General features: G+C 34.9%; 1 protein-coding gene across 2 annotated transcripts; it reads right to left on the bottom strand.

The window, feature by feature from the left end:
• Positions 1-254: 254 nt before the first annotated feature.
• On the bottom strand, positions 255-18102 carry LOC115213045. Of its 2 annotated transcripts, none has more exons than XM_029781949.2 (4): positions 17605-18102; positions 5168-5308; positions 3425-3586; positions 255-1806 (listed from the first exon to the last, which is right to left on the bottom strand). In XM_029781949.2, the coding sequence occupies exons 2-4, from the start codon at positions 5274-5276 to the stop codon at positions 965-967; spliced, it is 1113 nt and encodes a 370-aa protein (XP_029637809.1). In that variant the 5' UTR covers positions 5277-5308; positions 17605-18102; the 3' UTR covers positions 255-964. The 2 variants fall into 2 exon arrangements, with proteins under 2 accessions (XP_029637809.1, XP_036360179.1); XM_036504286.1 differs by lacking the exon at positions 17605-18102 and adding an exon at positions 5564-5739.
• Between the last annotated feature and the right edge of the window lie 841 nt (positions 18103-18943).

Raw genomic sequence — 18943 nt, 5'->3', positions numbered from 1 at the left:
TGGCTGTTCTCCAAGTTAAAAGAGAATTTCAGGGGTACTCATTTTGGAGACATTGAGAAGATGAAGGAGGCTATGGACATCTTCACTTAGAAGGACTTCCATGGGGCCTTTACTAAGTGGCCAGAATTTTACAATTGCATTGAAGTTAAGGGATCCTACTATCAGTTTACTACTGAAAAAGTCTCAAAACTTCTGGAATGCATCTTGTATAATGCAAGTGTCCAAATTTCCAAACACTGTCCCTTTCCCATGCATATCTGATTTTCATTTATTTAATTTTATGATACTGAATCATTAAGAAAAGAAAAACAATTCCCATAACCCCTTTTTAGGGTCACTGAGACTGCTAGGGAAAAGAAAAGAAGTTAACCTCAGACTGGGGATCTGATCTGAATACTTGCAACAGAGTGTACTCTGCTAAAGACATATATCCCAGGACCAGCTGGGAGTGTACAACTCAGTGGCAACGAAGTGGACTCAGCAAAAGATATCCAAGGACCAGTTGAAGGTTTTAAACTGAGTGATAACAGAATGAATAACACTAGATATGCTTTCTGAGCCAGATGGTGGTGTTAAACTGGGTGAGAGATTAAATTTACCATCCAAGAAAACGGATGTAAAATAAATAGAAAATAGCTGAGTTTCATAAAATAATTTGACCAAAACTATTATTGTTTTTCAGAAAGATCAAATTTACATACATAACAAAACTAAATATAAAAATATATAAATGTATTTCTCTGTTTTTATGCATGCAGTAATTCAAATACAAATATATTTTTAATTTTTTCAATTCATAAACTTATAACCATTGTTCAAGATGTGATTTTTACACAAGACACTGCTACAGTGCAGAAATGTATGATATATCTGATGAAAATAAAATGTCATGAGATATTCTTTGTTCTGGTGAGAACATTAGTGTGAACATATTGTTTTTTTCCCTGCTTTCTGTTTATTTTACTCAACTTTTCCATTTCTTAAGTACATCTAAAAAGCTATAGAAAGCTTTCATTTTTTCCTCATGCATTTTACGCATTTCCAGGCGGTCTTCTTCTTGTTGGCGTTTTTCTTCTTCTTTGTTTGCTTTAAGCCAGTTCAAAATGTCCATAGTACTGCATTCTGAAGAACGCGGTCGTTTTGGCTTAAAGCGTCGAACCTTTTCTGTGGAACTCTCAAGAATTTCAGTTGCAGAGTTAGATGATGTACTAGCCAAACTAATTGAAATCACATTTGATTGTCCAAGAATCTCTGAGATTTCATCATAGAAGCTACACTTTCGTTTTAATCCTGAGTTTCTATTATATTCTTCAACTTTTTTGAAAGAGAGTTTTAGTGATTTCCATTTGTTTTCACATTGACGAGCACTAATTTCAAACCCATACTCAAGCATTTTTTTAGAAATTTCTTCCCAAAGATTCTTTTTTTTAATGTTAGGTTGCAAAAAAAGTTCATGATAATGCTTATAAAGTTCTATGAAGAGCCTTGTTGACTGTTCATTCCATTGGTATGCATCTTTCTTGAAATCAGCTATATTGATGCCATTCTTTGATGTGAAAGAAGATTCTTCTGGAAGTTGGATAGACTCTGAAGCTATTGGGGTGCTGCCATTAGTTGTACTTCCAATACTAACTGTCGAAGGTGGATTAGACCAGACTGGAGGAAGAGGTAAAGCAGGAGAGGCAACATCTATTGGTGATGCAGAAGCTACTGAAATAGCTGGTTGGGTAACAGATGTTACAACAGGCACATCAGAGTTAATATCCTTTGCAGAATTCTTTATTGCTTTGACATCCTTTCCTCCATCTGAAAAAGTCAGCAAAATAATGCAACAATTATAGAAGACATTTTGTAAATCGTCTGGCAATTTAGACAACTTCTAAATATTCCCAAAACCAACAATTTTTTTCCCTAATTGTTTTCTGGAAAAACAGGTAATGTATCATCCAATTCTAAATAAATTTTTGGTGCTCAACAGTGGGTCCTTCATAGGGGTAGCCAGCAGCATCATAGGCCCCAGGGGAAATCAATGCACTGAGCCCAATAGTATTAATTTGACAGCAAAACAGAGCAAGACATGGATTAGATTTGAGTTCCTAAACCTATGAAGCATCCAGGCAACTACCAAGTGTGCCTGTGCCTTAAGACAGTACTGGGGGCAGCTCAAAAGGGAGCTGCTATGTTGCTGCTCAAATAAAGAACACATTAGATGGTGTTGTGTAAGATACTAGTAAAAATAGCAACAATAACTTTCCATGTACTAAAGTAATAATATTTGAATTTAGAGAAGCAAAAATGTTTAAATTATTGGTACCTATTTTTTGAGTGAATGCCATTACAAGACAAGATATAAATGTATATATGTGTTGGTCTTTCTGTTTCCATCTACCAAATCCACTCACAAGGCTTTAGTTGTCTTGGGCTACAGTAGAAGATACCTGCCCAAGATCAAGCAAGCTGCTTGATTACATGACCATACCTGCACTTGACAGCTGTGTCTGCATCTCACTGCCACATATGTGTACAGTCATACACACACACATATAAAAACACATATGCATATATACGGGCCCACACCCACACATACATGTGTGCATGTGGGTGTCTGTAGGTGTGTTCTGTGTGTCTTTCTTTTACATTGTGCAATAAAAGTTTTCAAAATGTAGTATCTATGGTCAATACTAAAGACAGAAAAGCAATATAGGTCTGGAATTACTTCCATAAAAGAATCTCTTCCCATGACATACACTTTCATCAATCAAAGTAATCAGAAGGAAGGGAGTGAAATGGTTGACCATATAAAAGGAAGGGCACACAACAATAATTACATGGTGCTGACATTTGTAAAAAATTACCCAAACTCTACACCATGTGGTCAACAGGTTAAGAAGGACCTCTCAGATTCCTGAAGGTGCACGATTCTCTCTCATGACAGCAGTAAACTGAGCATCTGGCCAAAGAAGGTACTGCTGGTGGTCCAGCTAGCAGGAGATAGCAAAGATCCAGAAAAGATATATATTAAACTACACCAACATCTATCCATCCACTTTTTCCTCCCAATTTTCCTGGACGCCTCACATCATACCCTATCAGAAGCAACCCTCATTACATTTCATGGCCAGATTCCCAAGTGTGACCAACTGAGATTATGGACATTACCCAACCAACTCACTCATGGGTCCGCCCCTATGTCTTGTGCCAACTGGCAGAATTTAAAGAATCTCTCTTGTGATTCCTTCCTATGACATTCGATTCACATGCTGGTAGTACAAGAGCTGAGCTGTTGCATCTCAACATCTCGACTCAAAATTAAGAGAATTATTAATCAATCAAGAAATAAAATGAACACAATGTTGAACATAGTATCTTAAATGAATAAATATTACTATAAATATTACTATAATTACATGGGTAAATTCCTTACATCCTTCATTTGCTGAATGCCATCGTTCATCAGATTCTAACAGAACAAATACTGTATCATTAGGAAGAAGAGCAAAATAATCTTCATCATCTACATCAGTTCCATCAGCTTCCAAAACTAATCGAATATCTGTCCCAGTGGTTAACCCAAGTTTAAGTTTTCCTACAATAAAAGAGATCAATAAATAATATTAATTTTATCCTTAAGTAGAAGGCCAAAATTGTTAATGAATGCAAGAAGTATAAATGAAATGGAGTACAGCATATTACCGGGATTTCTCAACCACAAAGTCAAACTTTGAAAGAATGAAAATGAAATGTAAGAATAAGAGTAAATACTGCATGTTCTACAATTTTTGCAGTCACTTTCTTCATTCTGTGTTGTATCAACATTGTCATTTAGTTTATGGGATTTGATATATTTCAAAATGAAATCATATTCTTTGTCATGAGCTTCAGTGATGCTTCAACAGGTTGCTGCTGTTGTTTAACCACAAAATCGATCAGAATTAGGATCAAAGGCTTTCCAATCAATAACATCTCTTTTTTTTCAGAAACTATATATATATGTACACATTATCCAACATGTCCTTCACTTTTGGTTTTTAATGATAACATGTGATAAGAGGGGCATTTTGTTGTCATTTCTAGTAGGTGAACTAAATACTTAGAGGTTCCTTCATTGTTTTAATTGTGATCTATGCTGGCATAGGTTGGACTGTCTAGGAAGAGAATTTTCTGTCAGGACTATTTCCTTAGCAGAAAGTCTTCTCCATGTCCAAATGCATTCAAATGTATTAAATATAATTTTACACAAAAATATTTTATCCAATGCTGCTTAGTGTGACATTATTTATCTAATTTTAGTCTCACCAAGCTTTACACACTTCAACAAATGTACCATATATGGTTTTGATAAGAATGATTTTTTACTGATTGAGCTGTGAATGACAGATTTGGCATTCATAGCTGAGAAAGTGGAATGACATAAACACATGTGTCCTATCAACCAATGACGCCATTCACTGTGCAGGAGGAGAATTTCTTCTTGTGTCTGTTTCCACAACAACAGATTTTCTTATATCCAAATGTACCGTAATATGTTAAATATGACTTCACACAAATGTCTTTACATGTATTTTGATACGATAACCATTGATTGTATTTTGAAGATTTCTTCAATATCTTTGGCTTTTATGGTTATCTTTCTTTTTGTTAACCAATATGACAGGGTCAATAGATTATATCTATATTTATCATGCAGCATCACCAAGGCTAGGTCTTAGCAAGACCCGGGTCCATCTTCACACAATATCAATATTGTTTCAAGAAATAATGTTTGTTGTACTTTCATTTTGTTCAAAGGTTTGGTGTGAAGAAAGGGGACTGTGTCCATGGTCCTCATAAATTTTGCAAGAAGTTGAAGTTTACATGACTGATATTCTTGATCAACTCATAGTTTGTGGTTGCAGGAATAAATTAACAAGAACAAAATTTTATTCTGAGGAAGAAGGACAAGTTTATGTAAATATTTAGCAAAGGAATTAATAAGAACCAATCTAAGATATTTTTTTAAAATTTGTGTTATAAATACAATAAAATCAGCTACTCTTATGTTTTCTAAGTTTGCAATTTTAACAATTAGAAATATGTAGTTATGTATTTTCACCTCAGATCTTGCTTAATTATTGATTTTATATTGTAATAAATTACTGAATACAAAACAATTACAAAAATATTTTACCCTTTAAAACTAAATCTTGCAGATTACTTGCTACAACAGGTTTTTTCGTAGTTCTTTCGCTGTTCCATATTTTAAAGGCCTTGGCATTTTGGTTAGGAGTTTGGCTCATGTTTGAAGTAAAACACCTACATCAAGCAACCTCTGAAAGACAAAGGAAACAAAAATTTAATATTTAACCCTTTTATTGACATTTCTAGTAGAGGTGCTCAAAACCAAGTTCTAAAGTTAGGTGGAGTGAGCACATAAAAGAAGGCGCCAAGACACATACCAAATAGTTTTTTTTACCCATTTCCCTTATATTATGTGAAATCTTTCATTAGTTATAATATACATAATTGTATTCTACATTCATTAATTTTATGATTCAGTAATAATGTCATTATATATGAAACTTACAACTACTAATATAGGTGTGATGTGAAAAAGATGTAACTCTACAGGATTGTCCAGTGTTGAGAGGTTAAGACAACAGGGTTTGTTTTGGTTTTTCAGATGTCAGTAGCCACCAACACATCACAGGATATTGAGCAGATAGTTCAAAAACACAGGAGGTCAGTCAAATAAAGTAATGACTCTAGAAAGTACTTTGAAGGCCATGAAATTAACAAAAAAAAAGAGGATCAACTTTTATCACACAAGCGAATTAAAGAGGTAAAAACAATTGTTGAAAGGTCACCAATTTTGAAAAATGTACTCTTTTATTAGCTACACCAATGGAAAACAGATATATCCACTAGGACTTTTATCATCCTAAACTGCAGAAAGTAGTTTTATATACCACTCCATTTTTGTTGAGGAACATCATGTTTGAAACTATTTTCTGTTGAGAATATGTAAAGTTTATTGAGGCAACATAACTTGCAGAAAATACCGATTCTATTTTTTGGTAGATATCTAACCTCATTGTTAGAGTCATCATCATCATCATTTAACATCTGCTTTCCATGGGTTGGATGGTTTGACATGGAGTTGGCTAGCAGGGAGCTGTCCAGACTCCAGCTGGTATGGTTTCTATGACTGGATGCCCTTCCTAACACTTAACAGAGTGTGCTGGGAGCTTTTTTTATGTGCAACTGGCATGGGTGTGTGCATCCAGCACCTGAAAGGACAATCCTGTATGTGTAGAAGACAGTGATATTACTTAGCTTGATGTATCTTACCAAGGACAGCAAATCCCCACATCTCCCAGTCCCTTGTCATTTCTTCAATGAGGCCCAGTGTCTGAAGATCCTTTCTCACCACTTCATCCCATGTCTTCCTGGGTCTACATTCCTTCCACAGATACCCTCCACAATTAGAGCTCGCACTTCATTGTGCAGCTGTCCACATCCAAATGCATCACATGACCAAACCAGTGCAATCTTCTCTCTTACACATAACATCTGAATAACCATGAAATTTAATTTTTAAAGTAAAAGAGTTAAAACATTATCATTTTTTTTGTCCTCCACCCTTAATTTATTAGCTTACAACTATTTTTTCTTACTTAAATCACAAAAGAATATTAATAAATGATGATGGTTGTTGCTGGCGTTTGTTTTTGGAATACTTTCATCATCTTAGATTCAGTATTGTCCTTGGTCATCTTTAGGTGACACTCCTGAGCTGAGCTAGAGTCCTACCCTACAATCTTCGTTTCACCCTTCAGCATTCAGCTTACTCTCTCAAATGCAATGCTTATTTATTCAGGTTGTTTTCAATTATTCATACAATATTTTATACTTTCAAGATTTCAATGATGTGATTGTTTAGTTCTAGTATGATATTGTAGAGTAAGGTCAGACAGGCCAGATCTGGCCAGTTTGAGAATAAAACAGGTACAATATTTTGGCTGGATATGGCCACTTTAAATATTAATGGGTTAAATACTAGATCTTTTACTCTAACCGATCTAACAGCCGATCATTGTCAGAAACAGTGTTGTCATTTTGATGTACAAAATATATACTCAAGTAATATTTGATCTTGCCAAAAAGTCAACCTAAAATTTATTAGGTCTGATTCAGCATATGAATACAGTGAATCATTACATACATGTTTTGGCAGCCTAACAAATCCAGAGACAGAGGAAAGAACTAAAGAAACATTTTAGTTACACCAGCCTTCTGGAATGTATCACTACATGTTATTACTTAAAAATATTGGCCATGGTAATGATTTATTAATGTGGGTTTTATAGCACAACATGTGATGATGTGTATTACTATAAGTAAATTTCCATAAATCTTCATATTTTTGTTTTGCAATGATTTACACAAACTAGGCTTTTGCCAACAAAAATTACAATGCAAATTTAACACGAAATTCAATCCTAGGAAAAGAAGCATCTACATGATAGTCAACCCTTTAAATTCAGCCTTAAAAAATGGTCTGCAAAACTCAACTTTTACTTGGGTTTGGGTATATACGGTATTTAAGCATTTGTCATAATATTTGTTCAAATACTAACTCTTTGCCTTTTCCTTCAATTAATCATATGAAAGCATTACAGATGGGCTAAGTAACAGAGAAAAAGACTTAGTTTAAAAAAATTACACATTTCACTCCCCACCATCTCTCCCCTTCCTCCTTCCCCCTTCAACTAATCGTGTGGAAACATTACGGATGGGTTAAGTAACAGTGGAACAAGCAGAATTATTATAAGATACAAAAGGGTTAAGGTAATTGATGTTTAGTTTTGATAGTTGTAAACTGATTTCAGTAAAATAAATGTGGGGAGAGAAGCTCCCATACCATATTGTCTTGCAGCAGGCTTCCATGGGAAATTTTATTGCATTAATACCCTCTGATAATCAGCATTTATATTTTAAGTTTGGTACTTATTCTATTGATCTCTTTTGCTAAACTGCGAAGTTATAAAGCAGCATTGGTTGTCAGGTGGTGGTGGTAGTGGGAGGTAAGCATACACACATACGACAGGCTTCCACACAATTTCTGTCTACCAAATTGTTTCACAAGGCATTGGTCAGCCTGAAGCTATAGTAAAAGACACTAGTGCAAGGTGCCACACAGCAACACTGAACTTAAATCCACATTTAACACCCGTGGACATATTTACAAAGTCAGAAAACAGCACAGCTCCCATGACTTTTGGAAACATTTTTTCCCGCTAAGAGTTGCTGAAGCATGGAACAAACTGCCGGCATCAGTTGTTAGTTGTCGGAGCACTGCATCCTTCAAAACTTCCATGCTTCCTGAGATTCACCAACACTACACCTGATTGTCTCCCCTCCATACACACACAAGCTTGTATCTGACTCATGCATTGTTCGCTTTCCAGACATTTGTACATTACTGCATGTACTTTATACGCACTTTCTGACAAGTTGTGGTGCACCTGAGCACTGTATGCAATAACTTCATTATTATCATTATTATTATTTGCAAAGCAAGCATCTTAACCACACAAACATGCCTGCACACACACATACATGTGTGTGTGTGTGAGTAAAAGGGATTACAGTCTGAGCTGTTATCATGAAGCATGTCTGCAAATCTCAAATCTCAGCTGTCAACTGTTTGAAGATATTTTATGATTATGAAGAAAACTATTCATACAAGTTGAAATTCCTTGTCCAGTATATTAGCCACAGAGTATGTATATATTGAAACAAAGACTGGAATTTATGGTATTATTTTTAATTCTGTAGTTACAATTGTTTCATTACAACATGATAAATACATTTTATGGACATAAATGTTAATATTAATAATTATATGATTATAATGAATTCATAATATTATAATGCATAGACAGACATTATTATTTAGCACTTATGTGCAATTCATTAGACATACATACACACAAACATGTGTGTGTGTGTGTGTGTGTGTGTGTGTGTGTGAGTGTGTGTGCATACGTGTGTATGAATATATACATATAAAAGCAGGAAAGCATAAATTTCACATATAATTCATACTTTAATTGTGCTCAGCTTTAGTTTCATTAAGATAAACACCAAACAAACGCATAATTACATAATTGCGATACATAATTAATTTAAATTGAATTAATTTACTACAATGAAATAAGGTTTGAGTTTAACAACCTGTTATTAATTGAGCTCTTAATTGCCATGGATTTATTGTTTGATGTTATATGTGAATTTGCTACATGGATATCCATTACAAAAACTGTGAGAAATTCAGCTACTCAGGGTTTCCTGGGAGGAATATGAAATTTATTTCACTATTTTTCACATTAGTAATGTCAGTATGGTGGGTAGTAACTCTGTTTGATTTAAGAGAAGTTTAAATAAGACCATGTAGTTTGAAAAAGACAAAGTGATGAAAGGTAGATAATTCAATGAACATCTATCTAATAAAGATAGGTTCTTACAGGGGGTGAACATTTCATAAACCAAGCAGAAAGGAAAAACAAAAAGTGGAAAGGTTGTTGGAATAATAGAAGTTACAAGAGTTATCAGTGTTCACGCATTTGTGGTGTATAAACAGGATATCCCACTGCACAAATGATGGTACAGGTGGTATATATTCACTGATTGGAGCTCCATAGAATTGCAACCAAATTAATTGGTTGCGCTCTGCCTGCTGGTTTATATTTAATTCCTACTAAAATATACAATGGTAAGTGTGGACATGAAAAATTTCATTCTTGGTATTTATACAGTCCCAGGAGGTTTATAAGTTCATCAAAATGATAAAGTATAATAAGCGAGCCAACAGAACAACTTTCTGATCCATTAATACATGATCTGGTCCTAGAATCTCCCAGCTGACGTTGTAGGATGCCTGTGTCCTTAATCTTCAAGATAAATGCTGAGATGATTGTGGTATGTCTCTTCTTGAAGTACCTAAAGGAAGATGGTTGTATTTGAATTTAAATTTTCCTTCCACAGATCCTTTATAGTGCTTGGTTTCTGTCCAGCTGGTGTTGTTGTTTGCTGTTACTTGTGCCTTGTAAACAATGGAGGACATATCAACAACCTATCCTAGAGGACACGTAGATTTATCTCAGCATGTGCACCCAGGACTAGTTTAAGGCATTTGTTAAATTGTTGATATAGGCTTTTACATTAGGGAAACAGAAATAAGTAATGTTAACTGAATTTGTTAAATATTTTGTTATGACTTTGGTTGTGGGGAAAGTGTTTCTTTAATAAAAGTAAGAATTTTATATCTATATTTGACATATCATTTAGAGAGAAAAGCAGGGTGAACCATATAAAGGTTGCAGGACCTATTCCTATATCTATATGGTTGAGAAGGAGGATGGTTATAAAAGAATTTATCAATAAAACCACTATCCTGTAAAGCGTTAAGACATGGGCTGCCTTTACAAATAATTAATCTACATATGATTCTATAGCTAAATTTAAAAATTAGCCATAGACTGATCTGTCATAAATGATGTCATATTATTCTGGCTATGGACCAGTAAGGTAGACAAACCTAATATTCTCAATTTGGTTTGCAATAACTTTGACATCTGATGTGTGGAACACTGTGCACTTGTACAGACAATGTTGATTTGATAGAAGAAGTGAGCACAAATATTTTATCATTATAAACAAATCATCTGTATGGGTTGTTCAGCAAACTGGTGGCTCACTATGATCTTGGGTTCTTGGTTGCAGAATGAAACCCTTATCTGTCATTATGATAGGAGAGCCCATCACCACCACCATCATCGTCATCACCATTTAACATCCGTTTTCCATGCTGGCATGGGTTGGGTGGCCTGATAGGGGTTACATAAGGTTCCAGAGTCTATTTTGGTTTGGTTTCTACAGCTGGATGCTCTTCCTAATGCCAACTGCTTTTCATGTAGCACTATCACCAGTGCTTTTTATGTGGCATCAGCACCAGCGTGTTTTATGACACCAGCACCAACACCGATGTTTTTTACATGGCACCTTGGTCTCAGGATATCAATTCTGTTGTGGTGGGCAGGTCTTCCTGAGTACAGCAATGCGTCACATATATAGAGAATACCAAACGAGTTCCCTATGGATACCGTATTTATTACAACGAGTGGCTTGTAAATATATCTAACGAGCGAAAGCGAGTTAGATACGTTTACAAGCCACGAGTTGTAATAAATACGGTATCCATAGGGAATGAGTTTGGTATTTTATTTATTACACACGAATAAACGACCATATTTTATTAACCCAATAACTAAATTCTTCATGTTTAGTTGTAACTTATGAATGACAAAAGTAGTGCCGTCACCGTGACCTCAGGTCATCACCATGGATTGACCAATCAGAGGCAGCGCTGTCACCGTGACCTCGGGTCATCACCATGGATTGACCATTCAGAAGCAGCGCTCGCAGTATCTGACATATGTTAGATACCAAAAATACCTCAAAGTGTTCTCACTCACATGTGTGTAATAACTTGGTCTTCTGTCATCTTCATAAAGGTGAGCATTTTGAGATCAACCTTCAGTATTTCATCCCATATCTCCCAGGGACTCCCTCTTTCACAACTTCCCTCCACTTTAAGTGATGAGCACTTATCTATGCAACTGTCCTCATCCATCCACATCACATAACCAAACCTGTGCAGTCTCGTCTCTTCCACACTGCATATAATCTTCTTATGCCTATCTTTCCTCTCAATACACTAGTGCTCCATTACATGTGTACACTGATATTGCACATCCAACAAAGCACACCAACTTTATTCCTCTCTAGTCTTCGCACATCATCTGCATTCAGGGCCCATTGTATACACACGCACACACACATGCACACACACACATGCACACACACACACACACACACACACACAAATCAATGTGAGTTCAAAAATGTTAAAATTACAGATTGATGGTTAGTACTAACCTGATATTTCAATATTTCAGGGTTCGGATTCCTTCTTCAGGAAATTTACTGAGAAAAAATTGTTTATAACTGACTTCTCTGAGAGTAGAGGTCAGTCATTGACCTGTAATTATTTTCTTTTAACTTGTATAGCTTGGACTTTAAAAATATTTAATCTATATAGATAAAATTCTTTGCCTGTCTGTCTGTTCCCAATGCATTCTCAAACGGCTCAACCAAATCAAATCAAATTGTACATGGTAATAGTATCAGACCCCATAAGTGTCAACATGCAATTTTTTTTCATCGGGATTAAAACAATACAACATTGGCACTGGTTCGGTATTACATGTCAAAAGTGAAAGAATAGCATCTATATTGTAACGTACTATAATATTGTTTCACTTTTAATTCTAATTATATCTTAATGTGAACAACATTACACATCGGCAACTCTCTGTCTTTACGGCCACGACAGCAGGATGGTGTGTCAGTGTATGTGTGTTGACTGACATAATGAACTGGACATAAAAACAATGAAACGGCAGGTCCAAAGTATATACAAATACACATTTACCATTCAATTATTAGTTAATAATTATCACAGCAGTTGCAAATTTACTGTTAAATTATCAGTTCATACATGTGCTTCTATTTGGTTATTTTATACTGCAAACAAAAATAAAGACATACTACATACATACAACTGCTTACAATAATAGAGATTACTGCATAATTCCTTCTATGTTCATAGTTTTTGGTTTACAATATTAAAACAAATATGCCACTAAAGAAAAGATGTAATCTCTCCGGAAACAAGAATAAGGCAAGGAGGATTGTAAAAAATTGAAGGCAAGAGTCTTAATACAGAAAGGAGATGAGACTTTCTCAAAATCAGTAAACACATGCTTCAGCACATCAAATGGAGTCTCAAGAAAGAAGGGAGATGAAACTTTCCCAAGATCAGCAAAGGAATGCTGCAGCATGTCAGATGGGCTCTCAATACAGATGAGACTTTCTCAAGATCAGCAAAGGAATGCTGCAGCACTTAATGCTGAATCATTGAAACAGTGTTTTAATGTGAAGTTTTAATGATTAGACAGCAGTCCAATAGAATAGCTCTCAGAAACAGACTATGTACAAATTTGTTCTTCACAATTCCTGGATCCACCCCATTCTTATAAAAATAATAATTTTGTCCAAATTGGTGTGCTAAACTAAAATTGTCATTTGTGCAAAGCTTTAAAATTTCCAAATGAAACTAATGGCATGCGCTGCTCAGGCAAGATTATCAGCACTACCAGTTCCTCCTCAACCCTTTCTGGAAGGCATTTCCGTCCAGTCTCAAAGGATTTTCTGAACAATATCAGACAATACAACTCTGCATTTCAAATGACATCGTTTGGTGCATGGATTTATGCCAACATTCAAAATTCAAGAGCAAGTCAATCACCTCAATGGTTCCCAGTTACCCACAAATGAACAACCACAGTTCCTCCAAATTTTCTTTATGAGTGATGTAAGACAACAAACCGGAAAGAGGTGTCAAAACTTCAGATGATGGGTCATGTTAGATGCAGCGCTAAATTCCGCTGCAATGGAGAATATATCCACTGACAACTTTTCAGTGCATTCAAAAATCACATACCCCCACCACACACACCAATTTTCCGTGACTCCAAACAGACGAATGACAAGTCACTTAGTTGAATTAGCCCATCGTTTACTCCACAAATGTTCTGTCCATTATTTATATTATTTACAATTGACAGATATTTGTCTTCTCTTGTTTGTTGTTATCACAACGTTTCGGCTGTTATACCCTCCAGCCTTCATCAGGTGTCTTGGGGAAATTTCTAATCTGGGTTCTCATTCCTAAGGTATTTTTCGATGTTGTTGTTGTTATTATTATTATTGTTATTATTCAGATCACTGCCTGGAATCGAACTCAAAATCTTGGGGTTAGTAGCCCGTGCTCTTCACCACTATGCCAAATATAAAACTGAAATGTTTTGTCATCAATGCTGCACTTTCCTGTATCACCTGTTTCTAATCTCAAGTGATGCCAGGTATCTCTGCTTGTACATATATATATATATATATATGGAGTGGCTGTGTGGTAAGTAGCTTGCTTACCAACCACATGGTTCTGGGTTCAGTCCCACTGCGTGGCATCTTGGGCAAGTGTCTTCTGCTATAGCCTCGGGCCGACCAATGCCTTGTGAGTGGATTTGGTAGACGGAAACTGAAAGAAGCCTGTCGTATATATGTATATATATATATATATATATATATAATATATATATATATATATATATGTGTGTGTGTGTTTGTGTGTCTGTGTTTGTCCCCCTAGCATTGCTTGACAACCAATGCTGGTGTGTTTACGTCCCTGTCACTTAGCGGTTCGGCAAAAAAGAGACCGATAGAATAAGTACTGGGCTTACAAAGAATAAGTCCCGGGGTTGAGTTGCTCGACTAAAGGCGGTGCTCCAGCATGGCCGCAGTAAAATGACTGAAACAAGTAAAAGAGTATATACACACACACACGCAAGATGACAATCTCATTGTGCTTCTGTTTATTTTGCCCCTATCACACTGTCATTTCTTTCATGAAAGATGGTTATGTCTTAGGTTGCAAAACTGTAAAAGACACTTGTATCACTCATAAATAGTATGTTGACAGTCTAAAGATCTTTATTTGAAATATTTACAATTCTGAAACATAGCTAGATTTAGCACTTTCATAACTCTTTCCACTGATACAAAGATGTAGTCTGAACAAAAGAAATGTTCAAATTTAAAAAGTGAATGTAGAAAGACTATTTCCTTAAACCAAAATCTTTGCATGAATGGTGCTATCAATACCCAGATATTAATGACAATATATCATTCAAAGGTACTGTGAAGAAGGACAGAGTAATCAAAGAATGATAAACTAGACTAAAGATATGGCAGTCAGTGCTTTCCGCCTGTACTGATACCAACTTTTGAATATGCAGTTGACCTATACAGAAAATCTACCCAACAGACATTAAAATATGCAAATCTTGACGTAAACTGCAAATTTCCATAGAAACAGTGATATGGACAGATTCTAGCACAGAAGAAAAGCGGGAAGAAGCTTAAGAGTACAGACTGCCTCTGAGTGCTGTATGAAATAACTCAGACAGTATCTGCTGAACAATAGCAGCGAAAACAAATAGACCAGCCAAGCATTTGAAAATGAAATGAATAACATCCTGTGGTAGTGAATTCCTCAGGAAATACTTCCTGATAACTTCTCATTCAAATCCAAAAGTGCAAGGCTATCATGTCTCAGAGAAGACCTGGAAGGGAATCACTCAACATAAAAGGTTATGCACATACATGTTTCCTGTAACCTAGAAGAGGATGATAATATCAATATGGAGTAAGGCAACAAGCTGGCAGAATTGTTAGCACGCCAGGTGAAATGCTGAGTTCAAATTCTGCCAAAACTGACTTTACCGTTCTTCCTTTCGGAGTTGATAAAATAAGTACCAGTTGAGTACAGGGGTCGATGTAATTGACTTACCCCTCCCAGCGAATTGCTGGCCTTGTGCCAAAATTTGAAATCAGTATTGATATGGAGTGTAGCCTCTCATGGAGTTGTGACTGTTACATCATGTTACATCTTGAAAGCTATGGTTTTGCAAGCCAAAAGTAGGAGATAGCTACAAAATATCTCATGAATAAACAGGATAGAAAAGTCCTTAAACTCCCATGACAGGATCTATATAAAATGGAGGGGTGGAGGAAGATGCATAATAGGATCAGGCCTTTGAATGCTGCATCATATCACTTAGGCAACACTATTGAGCAGTAAAGAAAGGAGTACTTTTAGTGTGTACTCAATAGCGAAGGTAGTAACATCATAAGATTAAATGAAAAACTCCTGAATAGGTACTCTGATCCATGCGAACTAAGGCTGGCTGAGCTGACCGACTTAAACAGAGGCTTGGAGGAGAAATACTCACCATGTCAACAATAAGTTATGTGAGGGTATATATCATTCAAGTTAGAGAATGCCAAACAGGATTACTAGGAATAGTAGCCTCTCCTGGACCTGTAACAAGTACATTACATCTCACCTAGAAAGCTATGCTTTTCCTATCCAAGACTAGGAGATAAAAATTTGATCAACAAAAGAGATAAGCAAGTCCCTCTAGACCCCACCACCATACTGAGATAGTAAGGGTCATGTCTTACTAGTGTGGAAAATATCACCTACATTAACAGCAGTTGTCCAAAAATGTCTGCAAAGTACTACCTTCACATGAGATGTCAGATTGTTGTTAAGACCATCTGCAATGCTATACATAGGAAGGATAGTCCTGACAACTATTATAAAGCACACCAGAACAAGAAAGTATTCACAACTTTAAAAATAAAGAATACTGATGGAACATTCCAATTAAAACAACAACCTGGTGTAAGCTCAACAGGCCAGATATTGTTGGAAAGAAACTCTCATGCACTAATAGTTGCCCAATAGATGCAAATCTCTCACTAAAAATTAGAGAAAAGTACATCTATGAAGAAATCATAAGAAACCTACAGCTTTTATATCCAGGCTATAAATTTTCATTTGTTACTATTATCATAAGTACATTGAGTTATGTAACAAGAGATCTGCATAAAACCTGGAAATGATGGATTCTCCAAAAAGAACAAAGCAGACTGATTCACATTCTCTACATACAATCGATTAGAGACACAGCAAAAATTTGTAAAACATTTCAGGGATTTTCCATTTGAGGTTCCTACTTAAATACATGCCCACAATCACATATACATACGGAATATATATGCACGCACAAACTTACGTACGTACATGACACGCACATTCACAACATGAGTGTAAGCTTATCTGCATGCACTGCACACGCACGTGGTGGACAACCACACACATTTATGTCCACACCAACGAATTCAGATAACCACAAATCCCAAGAGCTGTCTTGACTTAAACAAAAGAGCCACTTTGCTAGTGACCGGCTCGAATTCTGCAATGTAAGTCAAAAAAAAAAGAATCCCAAAGCAACATACATAATCACACGCATTCGACCTTCATGTTTTATTAAAAAAAAGATTTTTTACTCTGACTTCGAAAAACAAATTGAACATAACTTTGTAAAATGTTATCTCTCGAACTGGCTTGAAATTTGGGATTATGGAGTTTAGTTTATTTTGCTGAAAATGTTCAAAGAACATTTTTCAATAGCTTGTTAAAAGTTTGCACTGCAAAAAGTTAAGAGAGCAACAGAAATAATCATAAAGAAATACACTAAAAAATTTTAAAAAATAAATAAACATTAATCTTATTTGCCTTTTGTCAAAACAAAAAATACACAAAAATTACTATAATACATGTTCTTTTATATTAATAACTATATATTAAGTATAATTCTAGTATGTGTGTATATATGTTATATATATATATATATATATATATATAATACATGGTAAAAATATATATATGTAAATTTTTATATATAACACTAAAACGATTTTTAAAAATGATACAAAAAATGTTACTTAAAAAAATTACACAAAAAAAAATGGCCAGATTTCTACGATAAAAAGTAAATTAAACGAACTAGTCGAGGAGAATGAAGCTCCAACCTTTATAATCAGAATGAAGTAAAAGATATCTCGGTTTGGTGGAATCCAAAATTCCAGAACCGTGGAATCAGGTCGACAGGAATATACAGCTTTGGTTATAACTCCTTTATTCTTCTATTCAGTTACTTTTGTTACACTGGCAGGGAAAAACAGTTATTCCGTTGTAAGAAGACTAGGATAGCATGAACGAATCGCTTCTACTTGAAATTCGCAATCGGCAGTAAGGAGTGGTAGTGGTAGAAGTATGTCTCATAGAAGTGGTTGCACTAACAAGCGGCAGTAGTATCAGTATGAATAACAATATTTTGAATGGATGTCGCTGTCGTTTTCTAACATTTTTCTGACTTTTTAAAATAAGAAATTGGGACATTTGATTGAAATTACAAAATATGCTTAGAAAATGCAAAAAAATCAAATCCTGATGAAATAACAAGTAATTTTTAATATAATTCGGTCGTGTTAATTTCCCATCTGACGACATGTTTGAATATACGAACGTTGCGTATCGATGGAAGCTTTGTAATAATATATCAGAATAAGAGAATAAGCAACACAAGGAATATTTAATCCTAAATTCTTGATTTTCCTGCAGAATATTGTGTTAGTTTTTGCATCTTGTAACTTCAATTTTCAGATGCACCAGATTGCCAATTTTTTGTACAGAAATAAAAACTACTAATGAGTTTTTATTTTATTTTATTTTTTTAGGTAATTGGAAGTTTTTTTTTAATATATATATGATTAACGAAACGGAATATTTTTGAACATAAGAACCATGAAATGCAAAAATTATCATTAACATTTATTATAAATAACTAATTTCATTTGGTCAGGACTTTTACATTTTACTTGTTTATCAGAGTTGGTATTTACTTTGCAGAGAGTTAAAAAAAAGTAAACAGAAAAAAAAGATTTTTCTTCTTTTCAATCTAAGATGCAGTGCTAGACTTAATATTCTAGAAAGGGCCCTTGGAGATAAAAGCCACAGATACCATTGCTTGGGGATAGGAACAGTTGTTTTTACTTGAGCTGACTTCTTGACACATATAAGTGATAAAAGATTAAAATTTAAACTGAATATGCATTCGATAGTTCCCTATCTTTATCTTGTTCCAATATTTAGAATATAAAAACATTGTGATTATTTTCACCCTTTGGAATTTAAAGAGGCCATATCCGGCTTAAATATTCTAATGTAAAAATGTTCAAACCAGCTACATTTGCTTCCTCACACATACCCTACAGTGTTATCCTAAAAAGAATCAATCATATTGAAATTTTAAAGTTACAAGATAATGCCAGATTAATTCCAAACAATGTGAATAAATAAACATCCCAT

This window comes from Octopus sinensis, linkage group LG6 (genome assembly GCF_006345805.1).
Source record: "Octopus sinensis linkage group LG6, ASM634580v1, whole genome shotgun sequence".
In the NCBI taxonomy this organism is placed as follows: domain Eukaryota; kingdom Metazoa; phylum Mollusca; class Cephalopoda; order Octopoda; family Octopodidae; genus Octopus; species Octopus sinensis.
This window is presented reverse-complemented; position numbering and strand designations above follow the sequence as displayed.

Excerpts from the sequence above, each read along its gene's own strand:
- LOC115213045 (XM_029781949.2), bottom strand. The coding sequence starts at position 5,276 with ATGAGCCAAACTCCTAACCAAAATGCCAAGGCCTTTAAAATATGGAAC. Across the intron at positions 3,587-5,167 it reads GCAAGATTTAGTTTTAAAGG|GAAAACTTAAACTTGGGTTA; the intron begins GTAAAATATTTT and ends CTTTTATTGTAG. Across the intron at positions 1,807-3,424 it reads GCATTCAGCAAATGAAGGAT|ATGGAGGAAAGGATGTCAAA; the intron begins GTAAGGAATTTA and ends TGACTTTTTCAG.